This window comes from Pholcus phalangioides, unplaced genomic scaffold, assembly GCF_987345545.1.
Source record: "Pholcus phalangioides strain wild (caught in Gottingen) unplaced genomic scaffold, Ppha-v1.0 ptg000014l_1, whole genome shotgun sequence".
Lineage (NCBI taxonomy): Eukaryota > Metazoa > Arthropoda > Arachnida > Araneae > Pholcidae > Pholcus > Pholcus phalangioides.
Window position 1 is genome coordinate 17,177,061 of NW_028301607.1, and position 23,795 is coordinate 17,200,855.

Consider the following 23,795-nt stretch of genomic DNA (forward strand, 5'->3'; position numbering starts at 1 on the left):
AATTTCTTGACCTTATCCAACTCAGAGCTTGCAAATGGACATATTTTACCCATATTTCGCATGTACTAAAACCACTTACCTTGAGAATAAAACAGGAACAATCCATAGAAAAAATCACTAGGGGCTAAAAAAAAAAACAAAATAGGGCAGACATTTCACTGGGGGGGGGGGGAGAATCACAGATTTCACAAATTTGAGTGCGATGACACAAACAGGATCGAAGATGGCCGTTATTCCGCAATGCAGATATGTTGAGAGCCAACCAGGATCACTGTAGAAGCAGGTCGCACCCAACTCCGTATGATGACCGAAGTCCGTAGCTCTACGGATGAATCCGGAACGTTATAATACTAACGTTGTCGAAGACAGGAGCAATCGAAAAACACGTCCGTTCACCATGGAAGCTGTCACCTCCTGTGTGTTCTGTGTTCAAAATCGACCCCGTATTGAGAGAAGATGTTTTTCTTTTGGTTTCATGTTTGTGTTCGCGCCTCGTGATACAATTGGATAAAATTTTGGATGACGCAGTTTGCGCGACGAATTAGAGGGTGCGCTTTCTCAAGCCCCGCCCATCACTCAATTTACATATTATCACTGAAAAACTTTGGAGGCGTGCAGTTCATCGGGACCAGTTGCACGAGAAAGCGTGGTCCCGCCGTTGAAGAATCCCCCCCCCCCCCCACGTAACTTGAAGAGCCCCTGAAACTCAAATCCCAAGTCAAGTCACTCAAACCCCATTTAGTTCTGAACTGCCAAAAGTCGTAATATTTTACTTGAAGATGTAAGAAAAAAAAAAAAACAGTATGAAGCATCGTCTCTTTATATTAGTTGCTCCAAACTGATCCAGGAAGGAAGGTTTACTGTCATGCCAGAAAGATGAAGCCCAGCAGCTGTCTCTTGCAGTCCAGTCTAAGGATGCTACTTCGTCCATGTCCACACTACCCCGAGTGGTAGTACAGATGGAGAACTTTGATGCTCCGACATCGTAAAGTATGTGCACGGACCGTTGCTTCAGCAGATACAGAGGACATTAATCGTTCAATTCGCCAAGCAGATTCGCCAGTCAAAGGATGACTTATGAGAAAACGAACTGTCCGTACTGAGTGTTCAAGTTAAAGGGAACTGTTCATCGAAATCCGGTTGTCAAGAATGAAGTGACCTTAATATGGGAGATAGTGAGTAAATTTTCTCTTACAAATTTTGTTGAGTGGTCAGGAAAAACCAAACTGCAGTGATATTTAAATTTTAATTTTTCGATAAGTAAAGTAAGGTATTTCAGCATCGTTTTTTCTTTTTGGTATTTTGTTTTTGGTTATATGAATTAAGAATTAAAGAACCTAAGGTGCATTTAGACCTCTGTGTGTTGACATATTATTTTTTCTTTGTGACTTAATTGTTTCGGTTAAAATGCTCTAGTACATATTTATTCAGGAGAATTACTCACCGACACACAAAGGGTTATTGCGGACACGGTAACAACTCAAAAATGGTACCCCACTAATATGATCACCAGGCCAAAAGTTTTCTTTCTTGGAGTACTGTCAACTTAAATAGTACTCAACTTAATTTTGCACCACAACACTCCCACAAATTGAATTTTCCATACGTATTTGCCACCCATTTTTAGCGCGCGGGGAATTCTGTTAGGTTGCTATGCCAGATTTACCGACGCGATTTTTTTTCTCCTCTGTTTAGCGGTCATTTTCGAAGCGACGATTTCGTGCAGCAACCCTGTTGAACCTCAGCGAGGACCAGAATAATGAACCGACCAATAATGACCAGAATAATGAACCGACCAATAATGACCAGAATAATGAACCGACCAATAATGACCAGAATAATGAACCGACCAATAATGACCAGAATAATGAACCGACCAATAATGACCAGAATAATGAACCGACCAATAATGACCAGAATAATGAACCGACCAATAATGACCAGAATAATGAACCGACCAATAATGACCAGAATAATGAACCGACCAATAATGACCAGAATAATGAACCGACCAATAATGACCAGAATGCCTGATGGTTCCGCTCGTATATTATAATCATATTTACTCGTATAACCACAGATATCGATCTATTGTATCATAATCAGGATAGTGAAAAGAAGATATACTCGTCAATAAACATTGGAAAATCGACGAAAGTTACCCAAGGGATTTCAGAACATAAAAATGACCCCAGAAAATATCCCATGTATATTTACCCCATATATAACCGCATATATACTGTACATAATATATAATCAGGATTCTTTACCGTTACAAACAAGGACTTTGTCCTTAATTGAACTCAGGAATAAGCAATGATTTATTTTTTCGATCAACAAAACATCTGTCTAAAAACTATGTTCATTTATATCCTAAAATGAACATAAAGCCATGCTTGTTTGCCAAATGCAACCCAAGACGGAGAAGATGTGGGGATAAGCCCCGGCGCTTCACATAAAAGTTCATGGTAATGGTATATGAAGGCTCTTAACCGAAAGCATACAGCATGTTTCGTCACCAAAAAACGGTGGAAGAATAAAAGCTTTTGCTGTCGTGAATCGATCGGGTGGGTCCAACGCTTTGGGTGGGTCACTTCACAAGCGGCGGAACGAGATCCAGAAGAACACGTGCTGCTCACGAGCGCTTAATTCAGAGACAGGCGGGAAAGAAAAAAAATAATAATGACCCCCCACGACTATGCCTGCCATGCTTGGCGCAATTCCGAGATTGCCAAAACACACACTGACAGGGCCTCTTCGATTCCGTTGCAACCTTTGGCTCACACAATCACTTTTCCTCTCTCCCTCGTTTCTTCTGTGGCTGACGCTCGCCTAAAAATATATTTTTATCTTCCGTTCACGTACATTGCCTTTTACATCTTCGATTCTCTATCTATTTAAACGTAAGATAATAATAATAGGAATAATTGGGGAAATTATATCATTAACAAGTGGGGGAAAATCGAATCCGGCGCTCGTTTCCTGCTACATATATAAATAGCGTTAATCGATGTGCAGCTTGTTACTGCCGGCTCTAGGGCGGATACGATTTGAATATATAAGAGAAAATAGAGGCTAGTGTGTGTGGAATTCGCACGTTTGGTAACATCCAGTGAAGAACGACATGTCGCACATCGCGAGGCAACTTCACGTTTTCTCCAGTTTTAAATCTACTCTGGATTCTGCTGAAATTCTTTCTTCTGGCAAGGTCAGTGTTTACAATTCGTTCTTCTTTTCATCTTATTATTATTGTACTTGCTTAACTGGCTTTCCATTTATGATCGGACGCTGCTTTCTTTGATTACTTATTTTGAACGCATTTTTGATTTAAAGAATGGCAATTTTTCTCTATCGACAAACGTCGTTGTATACCATGGGAGGAGATTTAAATCTCCCAAACCAAATTTGGGTTCGGGGCAACAACGTCAATGACAAGACTCTACCAGAGATGCCCACATGAAGAAAACATTGGGACGATCAAATGGCCTCAGCCTCTAGGTTCCAGCGCCAACGTGACTCTCATCCCGAAGCAAGGCCCCATTTTGGGGGGCGATGTTTTACAGTGAAGGTGTCGATCGGTGAAGCCCAACCTAGTTTCAGCCGGCACGAAACGTATTTCAAATATAAAAATTTATATTTTAGAAAATTAATTAAATAATATTTTTTTTTAAAATTAAAATCAAACATTGAAATTAATTAAAATTAAATTAAATTCAAAATTAACTAAATTAAAATTTATATTTATAAAAAGTATATTTTTTCAATAAGCGACACTTATTTAAGAAATTTTGCTTACAACTAATATTACATTTAATGAATTAGTGGTTTTTGACAATAAATTTGAACATTAGAGCATTCTCGCAAAAAAAGTTTAAGGGACAGACTGAATGATATGTGTAATATTTATAAACATTGCAAGGAATTGTGATGCACATTACCTGCTAAAAATGTTTTTATTAACAGTAGCATGTGCAATTGTACAAATAAATGAAAACTTTGCAGATGAAAAGAGCAGAATATGAAAAGCATGTGAAGAATTATTATTTTAAAATGTTCCAAAAGAATCCTACTTCCTTCTCATTTGCTTGATAAAAATTAAGGCTCACGGTTAACCGGACAAAACAATGAGCACAAATTAAAATGCATCCGTATATATTCGATAAATGGTTTTTTTTTTCCAGTTTTTCAAGTCAAAGTAGGTAGATACTTTAGGTATAAATTTAATTTTTTGATTCGAACGTTTCTCTTTGTGACGCTTTGATAACAATTAGGCAAAATAATATGCATAAAATAAGGATCTCGATCAACCAGAGGACATGAATTCTGAGCTACTACGGATACCAGAAACCTCGTTTAATAGGGATGATCCTTGAATATTTAAAGAAGAAAAACATTTCTTTAAATATTATTCATTATTCCGAGAGGAATGCGTTAAGACGGCATTGCCTAGAGCGCGCGTAAGTATCCAAACAGTGACCAAAACCAGTGTGAAACACGTGAGTGACCGAAACCAGTGTCAAACACGTAACCAAAACAGTGTGCAAGCATGTGATTGACTAAAAGAGTTACTATAGCACAGGTGTACTTGCAGGAGGGGGGGGGGGCAAGCAGGCTATTGCATAGGGTGGAAAGAGTAGTCAAGAAAATATAAAAATATGAAATATTCTTAATGGCACCCCCTACTGGGTGTACCAAAAACGAGAAAAGCATTTCCCTAGTTTGTGGGCACTTGAACTAACATTTTCTTTATTGATAAGTCCCCTACAGAGCCACTTTAATGATCTCTAAATATTTCACGGATCCAAGTGATCTGGAAAAGTATCTGGACCGCTTAAAGAACTGTGCCACGCATCACTCAAGTGATCCTTGGATCACTTAAGTAATCTGGGAATGTGCCGTGGGTAACTTGAGTTATGTGAAACCGCACTGAGGGCCGCTCAAGTGCTATAAAATTGTGCCACATGTCACTCAAGGGATCTCTAAATGTGCCACGGATCGCTCAAGTGTTCTGGAACTGTATCGCGGGTCAGTTAAGTGATCTGTGAATGCGCTGCAGGCCTAATTGAGTGATCTGAAAATATGCCACAGGTGCACGTAAATTTTCCAATTTTTCAATAGTATGAAATTTTCTGCGTCTGTGTTATCCGTATATCTATTATTATCTGTATATCTATTTATCATACTCTTTCAATATTATATTCTAATTTAAAGGTGTTTAATGATGAAGTTATAAATACATATTTTTTTATACTCAAATATATTCTAACTTAAAAGATTCAATAGAGTTAAAAGATAAAAGAGAGATGACCGCATATATCAGTATCCGCGGCGTGTTTGTTATCCTGGCAAAAAACGAGCGTAATAACCTGTGCTAACAATCCCCAAGTTACCAAGTTAAAAAGATTTCTGGCGGGGCCTATCTGTTTGCAGACATCTGCCGCCTTCAAAACTGGCCCGCGGGGGACCACTGTGAAGAGAAAGGCAAGGGAGCAAATGTTCGTGTAAGTGTAGTGTGCTTGTATGTCGGTTAGAATTTGGGAGAAAGGTCTAGTGGGGGACCCACAGTTAATTAACGAATTTCATTAATTAACTAGGAATTTTACAAATTAAACATGTCTAGACGAGCTTGGTTAGTCATATTACTTATTAATATTTTAGGCAGGAAAAGTAATCTGCTTCGTGACGTCGGCATCTCATCGTCATGGTCGCACCTGATTCGCCGGTTGCGTGCCGCATTTTGGTTGGCTGAAAGTAGTCACATGATAATATACAATTTATAAAAAAAAAAAAAAAATAAAGTTAGATTCAAGGGGAAAAAAAAATAGGGGAATAGCGTTAGTATTATTAAAAAAAGCATGGGAAGAAAGGAGGGATAGGAAAATTTTTATTTAGTTTTCAGAGTTATTTCTGATATCATCAGAAATACCTCATTATTTTTTTTTTTATTTTTTTTTTTTTGTTTTTTGAGAAAATGTTCTTGGAAAGATAGGAAGGGGAAATGAAGAAAAAGATAGAGGATATGAGAAAACTTTCCGAAATTAGATTTCGAAGACGCTTTTGAGTCTGTTTTTGCTCAAAAATTTCGCTATATAAGTTTGCCAGTTCAGCAGTTGTTCTGGGAATCGTTAGCGAGCAAGCAAGAGACCAGCCTCTTTTTGGAATTCTTGGAGCAGTTCGCGCTTTTCTTTCCGGGAGGTGGCCTTCATGATGTTCTTCATGTAAATCTTTGCGATCGTGTATATTTCGGATGTTGAGTCATCGCCATACCCGTCAGATCCCGTGTCCTCTACCGTAAATTCGCTCGGTCTTGACTCGGGCTTCTTGGCAGCTTTTGCCGGGGTTCGGGCAGTTGACTTTGCGGGAGCTTCTACGGTCCTCTCCGGGTTCAGCGTGTGCCGTGGTTGGCCCTTGGTCGCTCGGGTCTGTTTGGTAGCTTCGCTGCTTTTTTGTCCCAAGTGCCCTTTCGGTTCGGTGGGGTTCTTGTAGTCCGTAGATTTACTTTCCATCGGCGGTTCTTGCTGATCCGTAGGGAGGTCCGTAGGTCCAGATTGACCAATCGCATTTGATTTATTTAATTTTCCGCTCTCAAGAGAAATTCTCTTTTTTCGGTCGTGGAACTGCTTCCAGACACTTCTGGGAATGTATGAAAAGTTCGAATATTTTTTCCGTGATTTCCGATATTCCGTTGGTAGAACTTTTTCGTGTGCTACTTCATGCGTTGGCAGAGTATTACTCGGATTTCTAATTTTAGCAAGTTCTTTTTTGTATACTTCACAGCCGCGATAAATACTGGTATGATTTTTTCCACAATTGCAGCAGGTCGGGGGATCAACACCTTTGATGTTGCCGCATTGTTTGACTTCGTGCGGGCCCGTACAAACCATGCATCTGATGGGCTGGTCACATGTTTCTTCGCTGTGGCCCCATACCTGGCATCGGTTGCAGATGCTTATAACAGGTCGGCCGGGGTTTCTCCGGTATCTTTCGATCGAAATTTCAATCAAGAGTAGATTTTTTAGATCGAAAATGCGTTTCGATTCATCAAGGGCCGGCAGGTCAATTTTCCAAAGGGGTAGGAATTTTCCCCTTATTTTTTTCCTGCGGGAGCGAATTTGGGTAACTGAAATCGGTGAGAACCCTTCATCAACGAGTTCTGTTTTGATGTCGTCAACAGGCGTTGAGATATCTAGCCCTCGTAAAATTACGCTGAGGGTCGGGGCGTCCGGTGTGGACCGTTTAATGATTTCAGTATTGCTGTTCGCAAGAAACTGTAGGACCTTCTCGTAGTCACTTGTGCTGTGGAAGTTAATTTTATATTCACCGTGAGACAGTTTAACCCGAACAGCCTCACGGCTGATCTCACGGATTTTTCTAGCTGTGATTCTCCAATTTCGATCGGCCCGCACCACGATCGAACTATTGCCGCTGCTCTCGCGTCTTAATGCCGGTTGTTCACTACCGTGCTCGCTCGCTTCTAGCAGGGGCAATATCGGTTCGCTGTTGATCGTTCGCGATTCGTCAGCTGATGCTGGCTCAGTTTCATGGGCGGGGCTTCCCTGGGTATCATCTTCTCCGTTGAGACCGTCCGTGCTCACGTATGTGTTCAGCTCGCCGCTATCGAGTAGCCCGGGTTCCGTCGGCTTTTCGCAGCTCGGTTCGTCGGCATCCATCAGACAAAGGGGCGGGGCTTGGTCCATGTCTCTTTCGCAGGATTGGTTTACCTCCGTCGGTTCGTCTGGTGGGGCGGGCCTCTGTTTCTCCTGGGCGACTTCTACGGTGAGAACGGGATCGTTGGTCTTTTCACCTTTATCTTTTTCCTGGATAATTCCGGGAGAGCTTGGTTGTTCAAAATTTTCTTTGGAATTTGAAAGTTCACTTATTAATTCCGTTTCTTTCGGGGGGTCCACATTTTCCTGTATTGGTAGCGTGATGCTAAGATCTTGTGGGACCGCTGGATCCGGGGCAGGCTTTTTCCGCATAAACACTGGAATTTCATCCCATTTCCTGGCCCTTTTCCAAATGTGTTTGTTGATCTCGTTTGCGTAGTCAGACCAGATAGACTCGTTTTCCTCCTCATCGAAGAAGCAGTCGTCGCCTATTACGAAGGCTTGGCTAATGTTCCACCTTAGCTGCTGCTTGAAGAGGGGGATTTCCGGGTCATCCGGCCTGTCTGTAATGGCTTGGTGATTTTCCATTGCCTTCCTCAGGAACTCATCACCCGTGCAATAGAAAACTTCAGTTTCTGGGCGCCTGATTCTTGGGTGTGATATCTCCCAGCAGTCGTAGTGATCCCTGATGGAGTCCAGGAAAGCGATGGTGGCCCGGTTAAGATCGGCATTTCTCGCCTTCTTCCGGCTGTACTTCGCTGACAGCTTGTAACAATCCCCCTTTCTCCCTCCTTTCGTGTTTTTCAGTGCATTGAGCAATAAAGCCGGGTTTTCCTAGGAGCAAGTTATCTTCATCATGTGCAGCGTGAAAACGCCGATTGGTTAAAATACCCGGATTTTAGGTTTTTAACCAATCCCCTCCTTCACGCTGCATACGGCGCAGAAATTCTACTCCTAGGAAAACCCGGCTTAAGGAAAGTTTCTCTATAGCTCAGCGGGAAAGAATAATACAGAGCTCTCTCCATGGAAGGCTTCACTTAACCTTGACCATATGACCCGTACTTTACGGAACTTTTTTTTATATCATTGTCTTCCGAAAATATTTATTTTCTAACTTATCAAATTCATTTGAAAATAAAGAAAAATTCAATGGCATTGAGTTAGTATCAAATACATTTGAAGAATTAAATTAATGACTCGACAGGGGTGCTGCTCTTGTTCGCGAACCTCCCCTGCTTTTTACCCTCACCTATCTGTTCTCTTTCGCTCTTATATGCATATAGTAGGATACATCGCGGAAGTAAAAACTTTTTTTTTCGTGGGGTTGCAACAAAGCTTCGCTAAGATGTGGAAAGAAAACTGAACTTTTTTGAATTTATTCCACTGGCGTTTGGGAGCAGTATTACGTTCTTTATCGTAAAGTGGTTAAATCCAACTCACCAGAGCTCGCCAATTAACATCTTTTGGAAACACATTTTGACACAACGCGGCAATCAGAATTTTAAGAAAATGATCGTAACGCATGGAGAATGTTGCCTTTCATCTGAATCTCGACTGTTTCATTGAAAAATTATCAGCCCGAGCTCAGATAAAGATTCACAATCACCAGAACTAGTCAATCAATTAAGAACAGTTTGATGATGTTAGTTCAGATGAAATTATTGATCCGTAATATTTATCCGATTATTTATCCGTAATATTAATCCGATTATTTATCCGTATGGCGTGAATCCCGAGCGTAGGCGTAAATCCGTGAGATTTATCTAATTTTCCCCTCAAATTATCTCATTTCTTTTTTGTGTTTGAAGTTTTAGGTAAACTTACACACGACTTCATCTCCATCCTCACCATTGAGCATCATCATACTCATGGCCCAACATCCTGCACCAACGCCCGCCCTAGGGTGGGACAGATTTTTACGGGACCTTATATTGTGAATTTATAGTGTGAAAAAAAAAAGAATGTTCCCAGGATCAATGGCTGGAGTCCTGTAGCCCCCATCCTTGGTGGGGGGGGAGTATGATCATACTAGTTTTCTTTTCCCCGTTTAATCGATTGCAATTGTCAGAATATGAGGTTTACATGATTGTTCGTTATTCGATAGTGACTTTAGTCTAATAGCGTATCCATTACATTTGCAGGGCTTGTCACCGGTAGCGTCATGGAATAGTCTCGCAAGGCCCTTCCACACCAAAACTCTGAACAAGAACCTGCAATTGAAGACGGAAGATGGCAACTCTTCTCAAGTCTCAGAGGGAGGAGGAGCATCGGGCAACAAGAAGAACCTCGCGGTCATTCTTTCTTGGCTGATGGCGAAAGATGCCCACCTAGACAAATACTGCAAGCTGTACCTGAAACGTGGATTCGACGTGCTGACGGTAAGAGTGCATCCTAAGCAACTGCTCCTTCCGGTGAACGGCATCCAGGTAGTCGCCACGAATATATTGGACTACATCGATGAGAACAAGCAGTACGACAAAGTCATCATCCACGGATTTTCTATCGGCGCTTATCTGATGGGAGAGATATTCGTCAAGCTCGACGAGTCTCCAGAAAAATACGCGGGATTTCCTAATAGGATATCCGGAGTCATTTTCGATAGCGCAGTCGACGTGCCGGGCTTGCCAGCGGGCTTGTCTAGGTCAGTTACGAAAAATGCGCTGCTGATAAAAGCCCTGGAGAAATGCCTGGAAACGCACATGACTCTGATGCACAACGTGGCTACGAAGCACTACATGAAAGCCTCAAAATGCTTTCATAACACTCCCCTGAAGTGTCCCGCGTTGCTGTTGGTATCGCAAGCCGACAAAATCGGAAATCCCGAAATCAATATGATGGTAGCGGACAAATGGCGAGCCAAAGGCATATACGTCTCCCTGAAATGCTGGAAAGATTCTCTGCACGTTAGTCACATGCGCAACCACGAAAGAGAATACGTGCAAGAAATCGAACAATTTTTGGCGAAACTCAATCTAGATGATGCTAATAATAACGGGGAAAGCAAAATTGAAAAACCGCAAATGCTCAGGAGCCACAACATATAAAATCCAATTATTCGAATTTATCTACAACGTTTGTGGGAAAAAGAAGGAAAGCCAAGCGATGTTTATATATCTTTACTGCGTAATAGAAGGAAAAATAATCATACTTATAGACTTACAGTCATTATAGACTTACTTGAATGTAATTTGATAATGGTGCCGGTGGAAGAATAATATACCTGTTTTCAGGATAATTGTAATTAAACTACCCGGAGCATTATAGAGGGCGTTCTACAAAAGGCACCAAATTCGGACAATGGATACTTCAGATGATATTATCCTTCTATAAAGAAAACAATTTTTTTTTTTAATTAGTACAAAAATTCGCGACAAATCATTCTACGTATTTTCAAAGAGGCTTTTCGCATAGACGTCATAATCATCATTAGCATCAATTTGAGGGACAGGCGCGGGATGATCTCCAGTGATATCTACCCCCCCCCCCAGCCATTCAAGTCTGGAAGGGCATGATGATGATTGCTGTGGGTCGTGATAATGATGTCAGTTCATATCCCGTCACTGCCAAAGCCCGAAATTGGCCAATTCGGGACGGGGCCGGCCACCCTTCCACTAATTGGCCAATTGTGTTGAATATTGACCCGGTCAATGTACGAATTTCGGACATTGACTGGCCAGTTCGCGAAGTGGCCGGTGATAACAAGAGACATGATTCGGGATCATCGTCAAGTTGGCGCGTTAGTTATGGCAACCTATCAAACCGCAATCACGATGCGGTAATCATTTCCCCCAAAATTTGGCAGAAAAACTATATATAATTATTTTTATAGTTTTTCTCCGAAATTTCACTTTTTTTCTCATCATATGGTGCTAATGCAATACAGCTGCGATATGTAGATATGTATCACACGTTGGTGATTAAAAAAAAATTTATTTGCTCTTAACGTGTCGCCACACACAGGGGTCTCCGGCCACTTCGCGAAATCATTTCTGCAATTCGGACTTTGACAAAAAGTCTTGGCCAATTCCCAAATTGGCCGTACTTCGGGCTTTGGCAGTGACATATACATTAGATCCTTTAGCTGTCTTTGAACGCTGGGAGTGGGGGGGGAGAAAGAACGGCCACTTGGTACATGGAGTCAGGAAAAAAATATGCATATCGCTATGAGGAAAATTCAAGTTCACGGCACTCTCTAGTCCAAAGGACGATTTTATCCAAAAGAAATGGTGCTCGCAGATAGGAATAGAAATTTCCAGGGTATTAAGTTTTGTGTCAATCTTTTTTTAACAAGAATGTATGTTAGCGCCTATGTCTTCAGCTACCCGATTGGACTGGGGAACGCTTTGGAAAGGTCTAGTTCATATTTCCCAAACTTTTTGTTCCATTGTCCCCAATTCAAGCCAAACCATAGGGCCCTGTACTAAACCCATAGTTGCTACCGCCCTTGGATCATTCCATCACCCCCAGGGGGCGATATTGCCCACTTTTGGGAAACAGTGGTCTAGTTGAAGGTCCAGTGTAACAGAACTATTTGAGGTTGCTGGTACACCGTCTTGTTCCATATTGGTTTTTCCCGCTTGTTGTGTTCTACCTGAGCACTGCAAGCCTGAATTTTAGAATATCGTAATAGTGCTGTAGATCGATTAATCAGTTATTATATTATCAAAATATAACCATATATTTTAATATAATCAATTATATAATTATCGTGATCAGTTACAGAATGGATTCTCATTTCACATGCTATGTACGTGGATCGCAAATTTTAGTTGTTTTTTTTTTTGCAGCAATAAAACTACCTCTCCCAATAACGGCCACCTTCCAATAGGGCCACATTTTCACGGTCCCGTTAGTGGCCGTTGTTGAGAGATTTTACTGAAATTTAAAATTGTAGTTTGAACATATTTCTTTAACACAAGTGCGGGAAATCGCTAGTCACCAAAAAAATTCGCGAAGTGTGTGATTATGAGACTTTTTGAATAGACGTCATAATCATAATCAGTATCACTTTGTGGGACGTGCACAGGATGATCCAGATAGAAATCGATGCTAAAATTTCCGATTTTACTGTATAAATGCGGAAATTTAGCTTGGTTTTCCGCTACCTAAATGATTTTAAAAATCGAATTTAATTATTAATTTTCGAAATATTGAGTCCGCTTAGAGAAAATTAAATATAAAATAATTAGATGTGCCCACTTTTAAGTAGGATATCCATGCAACAACGTTGATTTCAACTTATTTATATCATCTCAAGTATGAAAATCAACGTCTCCTTGTTGTCTTTTAATATTCAACAGCGTCAATTCACATAATTTAAGATTTTTTTTCAAATAATAAATTACATTGAAGAAATTCCGCAGCCTTGATTGGAGCATTTTTTTGAAACCAAAAACAGGCAGATCGATCACTTGAATTTGAAAAAAATTCCAAATAGCGCCCGTCACAAAAAGAAAAACATTTATTTTATTTCTACATTTCTTTAATCTAGATTTTTCTTTATATCGAAATATAGAACACAGCACTGAAAAATCAGACACTATACCCGTATACACACTCAGACTGTTGGGACACACGCTAGCATTTTCAGCACAACTCATTCGATAGTAAATTGTCCATGGCGATAGACCTGAGTTGTGCTCGGTTTGAAAGAAGGAAAGAATCAAAAAAGCACCGTACGTCCATCTTGGTTAACAGCTATGTTTTGTATTCCCTTCATATTACCGCGTTTTCTTTAAGATTTAAGAACAGAGTTACTGGTTATTCTTGGTGAACCTGTTGTGAATAGCATTGTGGAAAATAGAGGGGACTATATTGAACGTCAGCAGGGATTTGCCGAGCTGTGGTACCACCCATCAACAAATTTTCGTAACGTGTTTATTCAATTAATAGTGAGTGCCTGTTGTCCTGCCCGAATTTAGGGCCCTTTGGGCCAGTAGCCCTCCAATACCCTCTGAGTTGTATAAGTTTAATTTCGGTAAACTTTGCACACACATACAATATATATGCTGAGTAATTAATGGGGAAAATCGCACAAATTATTTTTCATATGTTTACACTGATTGTCCACGATTGAAAGAGCATTCGCCTGTCATAATCGATATCGACAATTATGAAACTAAAAATATATACAAGATGAAATTGTGAGAAAAAATTGAAACTTATTGTAAACTCTCTTTTCTTCTCTGAAAGTTGAATGTGCTGATGTTATTAAGGCACCGTGACATCTCCAACAGTAAAAATATTTATTTTACTGCTTTCTAAGTACAGAACAATCTAACACGAGCAACTTCTCTAAGCGAGTGTTTCTCAACCGCCGGGCCCTGACATCAGTCAAACGTACTTTGTCATTACGTCATTTTTACTCATACATTTCTCATTAGTCTTGTGTTGGTATCCCGTCTCGGTTCACGGAACCTTTGCCCCCGATATTTCGCCTCCGACATTTCGTCCCCGATATCTCGCCCCTGGCACGTTTCGTCCCCAGTACATTTGGCCCCCGGAAATTTCGCCCTGACCTTTCGCCTGCCCTGACCATATGAGTGACTCAGTGAGTGACCATATGAGTGACTCAGTGAGTGACCATATAAGTGACTCCGTGAGTGACCATATAAGTGACTCAGTAAGTAATCAAGTAAATCGGAAATTTATCTCTGATATTTCGCCAGCCTTTATCGTACGCGTGACTGTATGAGTGAACATATGAATGATGGTACAAGGGACCAAGTGAGTGACCACATGAGTGATCAAGTGAGTTGGACATTTACTCGTGACATTTTGCTTCCCCTGATCGCATGAGTGACCAAGTGAATGAATACATGAGTGATCGAGTGAATTGAAAATTTATCCCCGGACATTTCACCTTCCCTGACCATATGAGTGACCCAGTGAGTGATCATATGAGTTACTCAGTGAATAATCAAGTGAATCGGAAATTGACCCCCTGTCATTTTGCCTACCTTGACCGTACGCGTGACCGTATGAGTGAATATATGAATGATAGTGTGAGTGACCACACCGGTGTGAGTCGTGAATTTGGGAAAAATATTTTATGCTTAAACTGAAAATTCCAAATTCTTAGAATCCATTAAAGTGTGAGTCACTTGGTCTTTCAGTGCTATGTAACCACCTATAAAAAGGGAGGGGGATGAGGAGGATCATCTTTGCAGACAAAACTCCACCCTCGCACTTTGCCAATCACTCAATCGCTCACTGGGTCAATCATACGGTCATTCACTTTATCAATCTTTCGGTTACTCATGCAGTCATTCACTTGGTCACACATTCACTTATGCGTTCCATCACTCAGTAACTCCCTTGGTCACTCACATGGTCAGTCCCTTGATCACTCACTTGAACACTCGTACCGTCACTCACCTGGTCACATATAAAGTCACTCACTTGGTCACTCATGTAGTTAACCACTCGGTCACTCATGTGGTCAGTCACTCGGTCACTCATGCGGTCAGTCACTCATACGGTTAATCACTCAGTCTCTCCCTTGATCACTCATATGCTCAATCACTCAGTCACTCGCAAATTTATTCAAGCATTCACTCTGTCTTTCATTCCGTCAGCCACTCGGTCACTCATACGCTCAATCATTCACTAGGAAACTTACAAAAGTATTTAATTAGCCACTCACTTGGTTACTCATTCGGTCAGTCACTTATTCACTCAAACGTTCCATCGCTCAATTCCTTCCTTTGTCACTGACACGGTCAATCCCACTATCACTCACTTGATCACTCATACAGTTAATCACTTGGTCGTTCATGCGGTCATTCACTTGGTCACTCATACGTCCATTCGGTTAGTCACTCGGTCACTCATACGGTTAATTACTCAGTCTCTCCTTTGGTCACTCATATGCTCAATCACTCAGTCTCTCATTTGGTCACTCACTTTGAAACTTACATAAGATTTAATCGGTCACTCACTCTTGGGCACTCATTCACTCAAACGTTTCATCACTCAGTAACTCCCTTTATCACTGACACGGTCAATCCCTCGATTACTCACTTGATCACTCATACAATTAATCACTTAGTCACTCATACAATTAATCACTTAGTCACTCATGCAGTCATTCACTTGGTCGCTCATGCAGTCATTCACTTGCTCACTCATATGTCCATTCGGTCAGTCACTCGGTCAGTCCTACGGTTAATTACTCAGTCTCTCCTTTGGTCACTCATATGCTCAATCACTCAGTCACTCACTTGGAAAATTACATAAGATTTAATCGGTCACTCACTCTTGGTCACTCATTCACTCAAACGTTTCATCGCTCGGTAACTCCCTTGGTCACTCACACGGTCGATCACTCACTTGATCGCTCATACAGTTAATCACTTGGTCACTCACACGGTCGATCACTCACTTGATCGCTCATACAGTTAATCACTTGGTCGCTCATAAGGTCATTCATTTGGTCACTCATACGGCCATTCGGTCAGTCACGTGGTCACTCATACGGTCATTCACTCATGAAGTCAATTGCACACTAGTTGATACGGTCACTCACGTGGTGAGTCATTCTGCAACTCGATTAGTCATTTGTACGGTCACTAACGCACTCCTACAGTCCATTTCACACTCACTTGGTCACTCACACGGTCACTCACACAGTCAATCACTCATACGTTCAGGGCAAGTGAAATGTCAGGTGTGAATTTTTCGGGGCCAAACGCGCCAGGGGCGAAATTTCCGGGGGTCAAATGTAACGGGGACGAAACGTTCCAGGGGCAAGATGTCGGGAACAAACCGTCGGGGGCGAAAGTTCCGGATCCCGGAAAGAAATCAACTGAGCCGAGGGTTTTCAAAGTTTGAGAACCACTGCGCTAAGCAACACTAAAGGTAAATAGCACGAATCGTACGCTTTTCGACTCACTACGAATTTCGTCTTCAAAAGAAGGGTATATTTAACCACTCTCACACTGCCCGTGGATCCCATTTGGGTTGGTTACTTGATCTTAATTCATTGTTGCTCAGCGGGAAAATACGTGATCACAGCGTCCGATTTGTACGGATAGGATTTTTTGTCGAAACTTCCACCTGCAGTTAATATTTAGTAGCCAACCCAAATCGGATGTCAGCTATTGCCACCGTGACTCTGAATCTTGCAGTCAAGATGTCAGCGTGCATGGGCGGAGATACGGTACGGGAGGGGTGTCAGCATCAAAGGTGAAGTCGACTGATCTAATGCATATATGTATAGATGAATCGTCAAAGCATCATCTTGCCCCCTCCCCCCAGCAATAATGGCCGTGCCTCGCCCCCAGCCTTCCACGTCTATCTCTGCCTATGTCAGCGTGTCACCTCATTATTGACCATATAGTGTTGATATCCCACTAACGGGGGAAACGGTTAAAACTGTTCATCGACGGTAGAGCGTCGTTTTCGATTTGAAAAGAAAAGTTGTATAGAGTGTCGAAACTTATTTGATTTCACCGTTGATTTGTCTTTATTGCGTTACCAACAAGAGTGAAGAGATATCAGTTTTTTTTCTTTTCGTACCTGTATTGTCTACAGTGCATGGTCCCGACCGGGCACGGCCCGGGGTGCCCGAGAAAGGAAGGGGCCTCACAAAATGAGGTCTGGTTGAAATTTTCGAAAGTTAGCAGGTAAATTTGCCTGATAGGGCCTCAGAAAAATCTATTGACCAAGATACTCATGAGACGGCATTGGCTCTATGAATGTGGACGAACTCGACAAATGAATGAATGCACTCACAAAATATGGCGCTAGAATTTTCTTTCGTGTGAAGATTCCTTACAACATTGTTTCCTTTTAGCCTTTTTTTTCCCATATGCCATTATGATTGTATACATGTGTGTAATATTGAAAATATACTTTGACACTAACCACATCACGATTGTGCATAGTTTCAGACATTTTTTGAAGTCCTAAAAGTTCTTGATATACAATATACACATGTATTATAAGCATACATGTATTTAACCTTTTTTCAAGTTGCTCATATTTTAGTTCACGTTTGCTCAGAGTTTTATTGGATACAGCCCGTGTCCCGTAAATTTGTTTACGGGTCCTTTGCTGCGTTTGCGATCAATTAACCTACGTATGCATTAAACAGTGCTATAAAAGGGAAAAAACAAGCAAATATGACATGGAAATTGGGGGGGGGGATTTTTTCTTTGTTGCATTTCAATACAATATTTCCATGATCTGAAATTCCTCTTTACATAAGCAACATTTTTCAGCTGAGAAATTCTCTGCTATTCCTTGCAAAATATCATTTCACCTGTGTTTGAACAGGAGTTTTACGCACATAAAAATGCAAGAAATAACGAATACGCAATAAAAATATTGTTAATAGCCGATGCATAATAATTATTTTTGTGATGTATTTCACCATACAAAGTCACCAAAGTTTATTCCTTATTAGGAGTGGGTGGGTGTGTACGAATAAGTATATGTAGGACACAACAGGAAAACGTTAAAGTTTATAAATGGAATACACATCACTTTGTCCCCCCCCCCCATCCCCTGGTCGTTTATTTTAGCTATTAAAAATTTGTATCGCACGTGCTATAAAGCTGCCCGTTCATTTATTCTTTTATCCATGCTGATTTTAAAAGTGTTAGAAATTAACACCGCTTTAGATAGGAAAACACTCGTTTTACTTTCACCGAGAGTCGTGCAACTACACTTATCACAAGAGCGAGGCAAAGGTTGACCTAAAGCTTTGTCGAAATTTCAATGGAAAAGATAACGATATGAATAGTTTTGCGATTATCTTTCTCTTATTCTAAAATATGCAAAATAGTTATGAGAGCGCCTGATTTCGAAACAGTTATCGCATGAAAAAGTGTTTTGAAATTTAACGAAAGGGTAAATAACGCACCACATGACTAGGGATACGTAAATTTCGTATTTAAGAGATAACCGCGATTAATGTGAAATTCACGAAATAAATGCTATAAATGCAAAAATTTGAATTTTTATAACTTTTTTTGCGAAATCTCGATAATTAACTCGATTTTATCGTTAATTCTTCCGTGTTTCCAAGCTATAATTGACACCTTAAAAGAATACGAAAATAAAGTAGCTAGTATCAAACTCCACGCGTTACATACTACGTGCTTCAAATTATTAAAAACTCTTCTTGATGACAACATTTTGCACTACCAATGCTGGGCGCATAAAGTGGATTTTGTGGGTGACTTATAAAATTGGTTGTGGTAAATGTGACGACCGTACGTCCCGCATTTTGTACCATACTTTCTGGAACAGTCCCTGTTTTTGTTTTTTTCTTCGACTCACTTTTTTGAAAAAATGTCCCGGTTTTTCCGTTTTTTGGTTGACGTTTTCTTGAATTTATTTAATCAAAACGTTGATGCCCGATTTCTAATAGATCCCCACCTACCTAACGGTACATGCCGGAAAGTGTTGTGTTTGCATCATATGTGTGGCCCTAACGTTTCTATGATGTTTGAATTATGCGTGTTTTGCATTTGAGAAGTGCTGTCATCTCTCGAATATTAGAAGCGAAAGTGCAAATGCGCCTTAGTTTTCGGGCTGAAGTAAATATTGTGTTGAATGACAAAAGTCTGTTCTTTAAGGAGAAAATTTTTCAAATGGAAGATATATCCGTAGGACCATCTCTGCAGCCGTTGACTTTAGAAGTAGCTTATAATACTTTCGGTTGCAAAAAGTTTTCAAATGACACGCGGTTTCTTAAAATGCCGTAATTTATTTGAGGGGTCGTATACATAAAAGAAAAAGAAGAAATTAACTTTCTATACAGTCGTCGTATGATAAAAAACCCAATTAGACAGCTGTTGCTCTCTCTCTCTCTCTGCTGAAGCCAACAAAAAAAAAATCCACTTTTCTAACAAGGAAAGTCCCAGGGCGATGTCTTCAAAAAGTTTTGAAAAAATTGCCACTGATTCTACGCGTCACTCAAAAAAATCAAATAAATAAATAATATTATATATATATATATATATATATATATATACAGTCGAATCCCGTTTTAACGAATACCGTTGTAGCGAAAATCTCGTTTTAACGAACACTTTTCCAATCCCCCGATAAGTTTACATAAGAACAATGCAAATTCCCTTTATAACGAAATTTTGCTATAACGAAGTGATTTCTCCGGTCTCTTGGAGTTCGTTATAACGGGATTCGACTGTGTATATATATATATATATATATTGTATATTTTTTATGTGTATAAAATATATATTCGAGATGGTTCTACGGATATCTTCCATTTGAAAAATTTTCTCCGTAAAGAACAGACTTTTGGCATTTAACACAATGTTTGCCCCGGGCGGAAAAAATCCTACAGTTACCGCCCTGATGAATGTACTTGAATTTTTCCATGATATCCCTTGTAAGTGCAATATTTGCTGAGATATTTGAATTCAAAATGGGAGAAATTTCTTATTCGAAGGTTTTTAGCAGCTTTTGGATGCGAAGATATATTTAGGAAAGAAAATTCAACTGGCTTTGCAGGGAATCGAACTAACTTAATTGCGAACAAGAACTCGTGTCAATCCTCAGTTTTTGGATTGAAATTTCGCTCTATTTCCATAAAATACGCCCAGAGCGATATCAACAGCATTATTTCCCCCCCCCCCAAGTAAAGCAAATTTTTCAACCCCCACCCCCAGCTATAAATACTTGCCTAACAATTTGCATACTTACTCTCTTCAAAACTTTAACCTGACCAAATTGTCATGAGGCCTTCCCGGCATTCGAGGCTCCCGAGCAGTGGGATCATAGGGATTGAGTGAAATGAGTTTTCTAAACCCCCACCCCGCCCCCCTACTGAAAACTACCAGCTTACGAATTTACATACTTATTCTTCAAAATCGTGAACAGATCTAATTGTCGTGAGGTCCCGGGTTATGCGTTAAGGTTAAAAGTAAAACGGACGGAGGAGGGGGGGGGGGGAGCACCAAAATATCTCTTGCGTGCTTCGGGCCTTCATATGGGTTAATCCCTCCGGCCCTGCCGCAAGCGCAGTTGAATTTTTTCTCTCTTTCTTAAATATATCTTCGCATCAGCCAGCTGTTAAAAGCCTTCGTATGGATAAGCGTAGTGACACCATCCTCGGATAATTTCACATGTTTGTCAATTCAAACGTTTTATTTCGTAGAATTCTTTTTAATACACTGCAATTTGCAGTAATGTTTCATTTCCCGCTCTTGGAAATGTTTTAGTAATTTTGGCAACAATTAGGTGGCAACTTTACTTACTTTTGGCAATAATTGGCGTTGTCCCATATTTTAAATTCCAATTGCTCATATTTTTCTACAGCAAATATGGTCATCTAGTGAATGCCAAATCCTAAAGCCTCTAGAATATTGCTCATATACAGTCAAACCTTGTTAGTGCGTCATCCGGTTAACATGTCATTCCGCTTACCGGGCCACTTTTTGGAAGTCCCAATTGTCCCCAGGTAGGAATTTGCACAGCTATGGCTTACTCCGTTTAACGAGTCACTCCGCTTACTAAGTCATATTTTTGCTCTCCCAAGAGTGACTCATTAACGAGGTGTGACTGTATACAGGGTGATTAAGGAAAGGTGGGAAAAACTTTAACAGGTGATAGTACACACCAATAACAATTGTCATCAAAGAATTCAAGGTCTAACATGAAACGCAAACGCACTGGGGCGTTTCGAAACGGCCGCTCCCCAAACGTTACAACGGCGTTCCTGTTGAAATTTATCGGGAGAAAAAGAACACCATGCATGCAAATCTAACATGGGGAAGAAGAAACCGTATGCAAATCTGCGTCACAGTAATTAACGGACGCCAGCCCTGGGAAGTCATTGCAGCGTGCAACCGTTCTAACAATTGTAACGTACGGGATAATAGCGCACTTTAGTGATACTGAAAAAGCTTTCATGCATTTCATTTACGGAGCTGTAAACGGAAGTACCACAGAGACAGCATGAATGTACGCTGAACGTTTTCCCCAAAGGCGGTTGCCCAATCCGAAAACACTTGCGCGCTTGCATCGGTAGCACGCTGGATATACGCTGCCATTGGTTACATACAAATATATATATGTTAAAAGGAATCAGTATATTGTTTTCATGAATTTTAGTTGAAATATGGTTATATTTTTATATATTTATTTAGAACTTTCAAAGCTTAGTTTATTAGTGACCTATTACGAGGGTCTCGGATGAGTAATTATGGATATATAATCATGCATGCACTACTTTTTCGCCATAATTGTTTTGATCATTTTTGATCATTTTTGTCGCACCACGGTCATTTTCTGCACACGAGGGCTAATTAGACCGGGACCTACAATTTATTGCCGATTCCGAACGGCAGGCTTGTTTTTCATACTCATCGAGAGGTTGGTGCGCTAACCCCTCGATGGGGGACTCCCTGCGGTAGCAATTTTTGCTGAGGTCAAATCGCCGTTTTTTGTTGTACCCCTGTGTCAGGAAAGTTTTCTGACAAGGACGAACTGGGTATCGAACTCGCGACACCTCTAAACATCCTTTGGTACTTTAGGCTAATATCTTATCGACCTGGGCCACCGCGCCTTGCATCACCGTTGGCGGTCGTTCTTTTGAGCAATTATTGTTGTAATTTTCATTTACAATTTTTGTGCTTTTGTGGCTCATTCAAAGTGTTGATTTTAGATACAGTATATATTTACTTATATATGAATTTTGCATCGTAATCGTAATTTCTAATTGTAATTTAATCGTATCTGCATTTCCCCATCGATATTTTTAAGATAATTCCAGAATAAAGGATGATAAAAATGAAAGAGATACTTTCAGCATTGACGAAATTAATAATTTCAAAATGAATGAAAGTGATAATTCCGAAATTAATGAAAGATAATTCCAGCATTAATTAAAAAATTCTAGTTTTAATGAAACACATAATTTTAGTTCCAAAATAAATGGAAGCAATAATTTCAGCATTAATGAAAGATAGTTTCAGAATTGATGAGAGATAATTTCAGCATTGATGAAAGAGATAATTCCAGAATTGATGAAAGATAATTCCAGAATTGATGAAAGATAATTCCAGAATTGATGAAAGATAATTCCAGAATTGATGAAAGATAATTCCAGAATTGATGAAAGATAATTCCAGAATTAATGAATGATAATTCTAGAATTAATGAAAGAGATAATTTCAGTTCCAAAATAAATGAAAGCGATAATTCCATTCCAACATTAATGGAAGATAATTCCGGAATTAATGAAAGAGATAATTTCAGCATTGATGAAAGAGATAATTTCAGCATTGATGAAAGAGATAATTTCAGCATTGATGAAAGAGATAATTCCAGAATTGATGAAAGATAATTCCAGAATTAATGAAAGAAAAATTCTAGAATTAATGAAAGAGATAATTTCAGTTCAAAATAAATGAAAGTGGAAATTCCAGAATTGAGGAAAGAAATTATTCGAGCATTAATGAAATAAATAATTTAATCTTTTTTTATCTTTAGATGAGTTCTCCATCATTTTTTTAATCTTTAAAACCCAATATTTAGAGACCGAACTGTACAGTGTACATTTCTATGGGCAAATTGCCGGGCACGAACTTTGCTTTCACCGGGTCACGTGATTTCCTGGCATTTGATGCCGATGCCGTCGCGGCGGCTGGATGCTTTCTCCAGTAATATAAGCTCGATGCATTTCCCACTCGAGATTACACTTTCTTAAACAATTTAAAAAAAAAAATGAAACTCATTTTTCATAATTCTTTAAATTCAATTTTTTTCCTTTAGTTCAAGTATTACGTCATCATGATAGGGGGAGAGGGTTTCCGATTTGCTGACTTTTGATGACAAGGGGGTTGGGGGGGGGGTCTGGATAATGCTTACGTCAGCAACCACCTTTCATGAAAATTAGAACTCCTTAATACATATATATGAAGTCGTGTTAATGAAAATATGAGTTGGGATTCAGAGGAGCAGAGCTGATGACGAAATTTTGCTGATAAGGGGGAGGAGGGAGTCATCGTTTTGCTGCCTTTTGCTGACAAGGGGGGGGGGGTTAAAAATGGCTAAAAATTTGCTTACGTTATACTTGAACGGCCCCTTAATCGAATCTTACCTACGCATTTTTTTTTTGCGCGGGAAATTCTGCTAGGTTGCCAAGCTAAGTCTCGGACGCAATGAAACAAGAAAGGCTTCGTGGCCATCGTGTAAATTAGAATTCAATGT

At 40.1% G+C, this 23,795-nt stretch overlaps 2 protein-coding genes across 2 annotated transcripts in view; both read left to right on the forward strand.

Moving 5' to 3' along the window:
• Positions 1 to 439: 439 nt before the first annotated feature.
• LOC149078224 (uncharacterized) overlaps positions 440 to 23,795 on the forward strand; it is a 52,624-nt gene continuing 29,268 nt past the window's right edge. The window contains exon 1 of the mRNA XM_089241825.1: positions 440 to 1,175. The gene's annotated coding sequence lies outside the window, so the exon portion shown is untranslated. The remainder of the gene's footprint in view (positions 1,176 to 23,795) is intronic.
• On the forward strand, positions 2,682 to 10,953 carry LOC149078225 (uncharacterized). Its single transcript, XM_089241821.1, has 2 exons — positions 2,682 to 3,208; positions 9,749 to 10,953. Exons 1-2 carry the CDS (start codon positions 3,125 to 3,127, stop codon positions 10,649 to 10,651), a joined length of 987 nt encoding a protein of 328 aa, XP_089097947.1. The 5' UTR covers positions 2,682 to 3,124; the 3' UTR covers positions 10,652 to 10,953.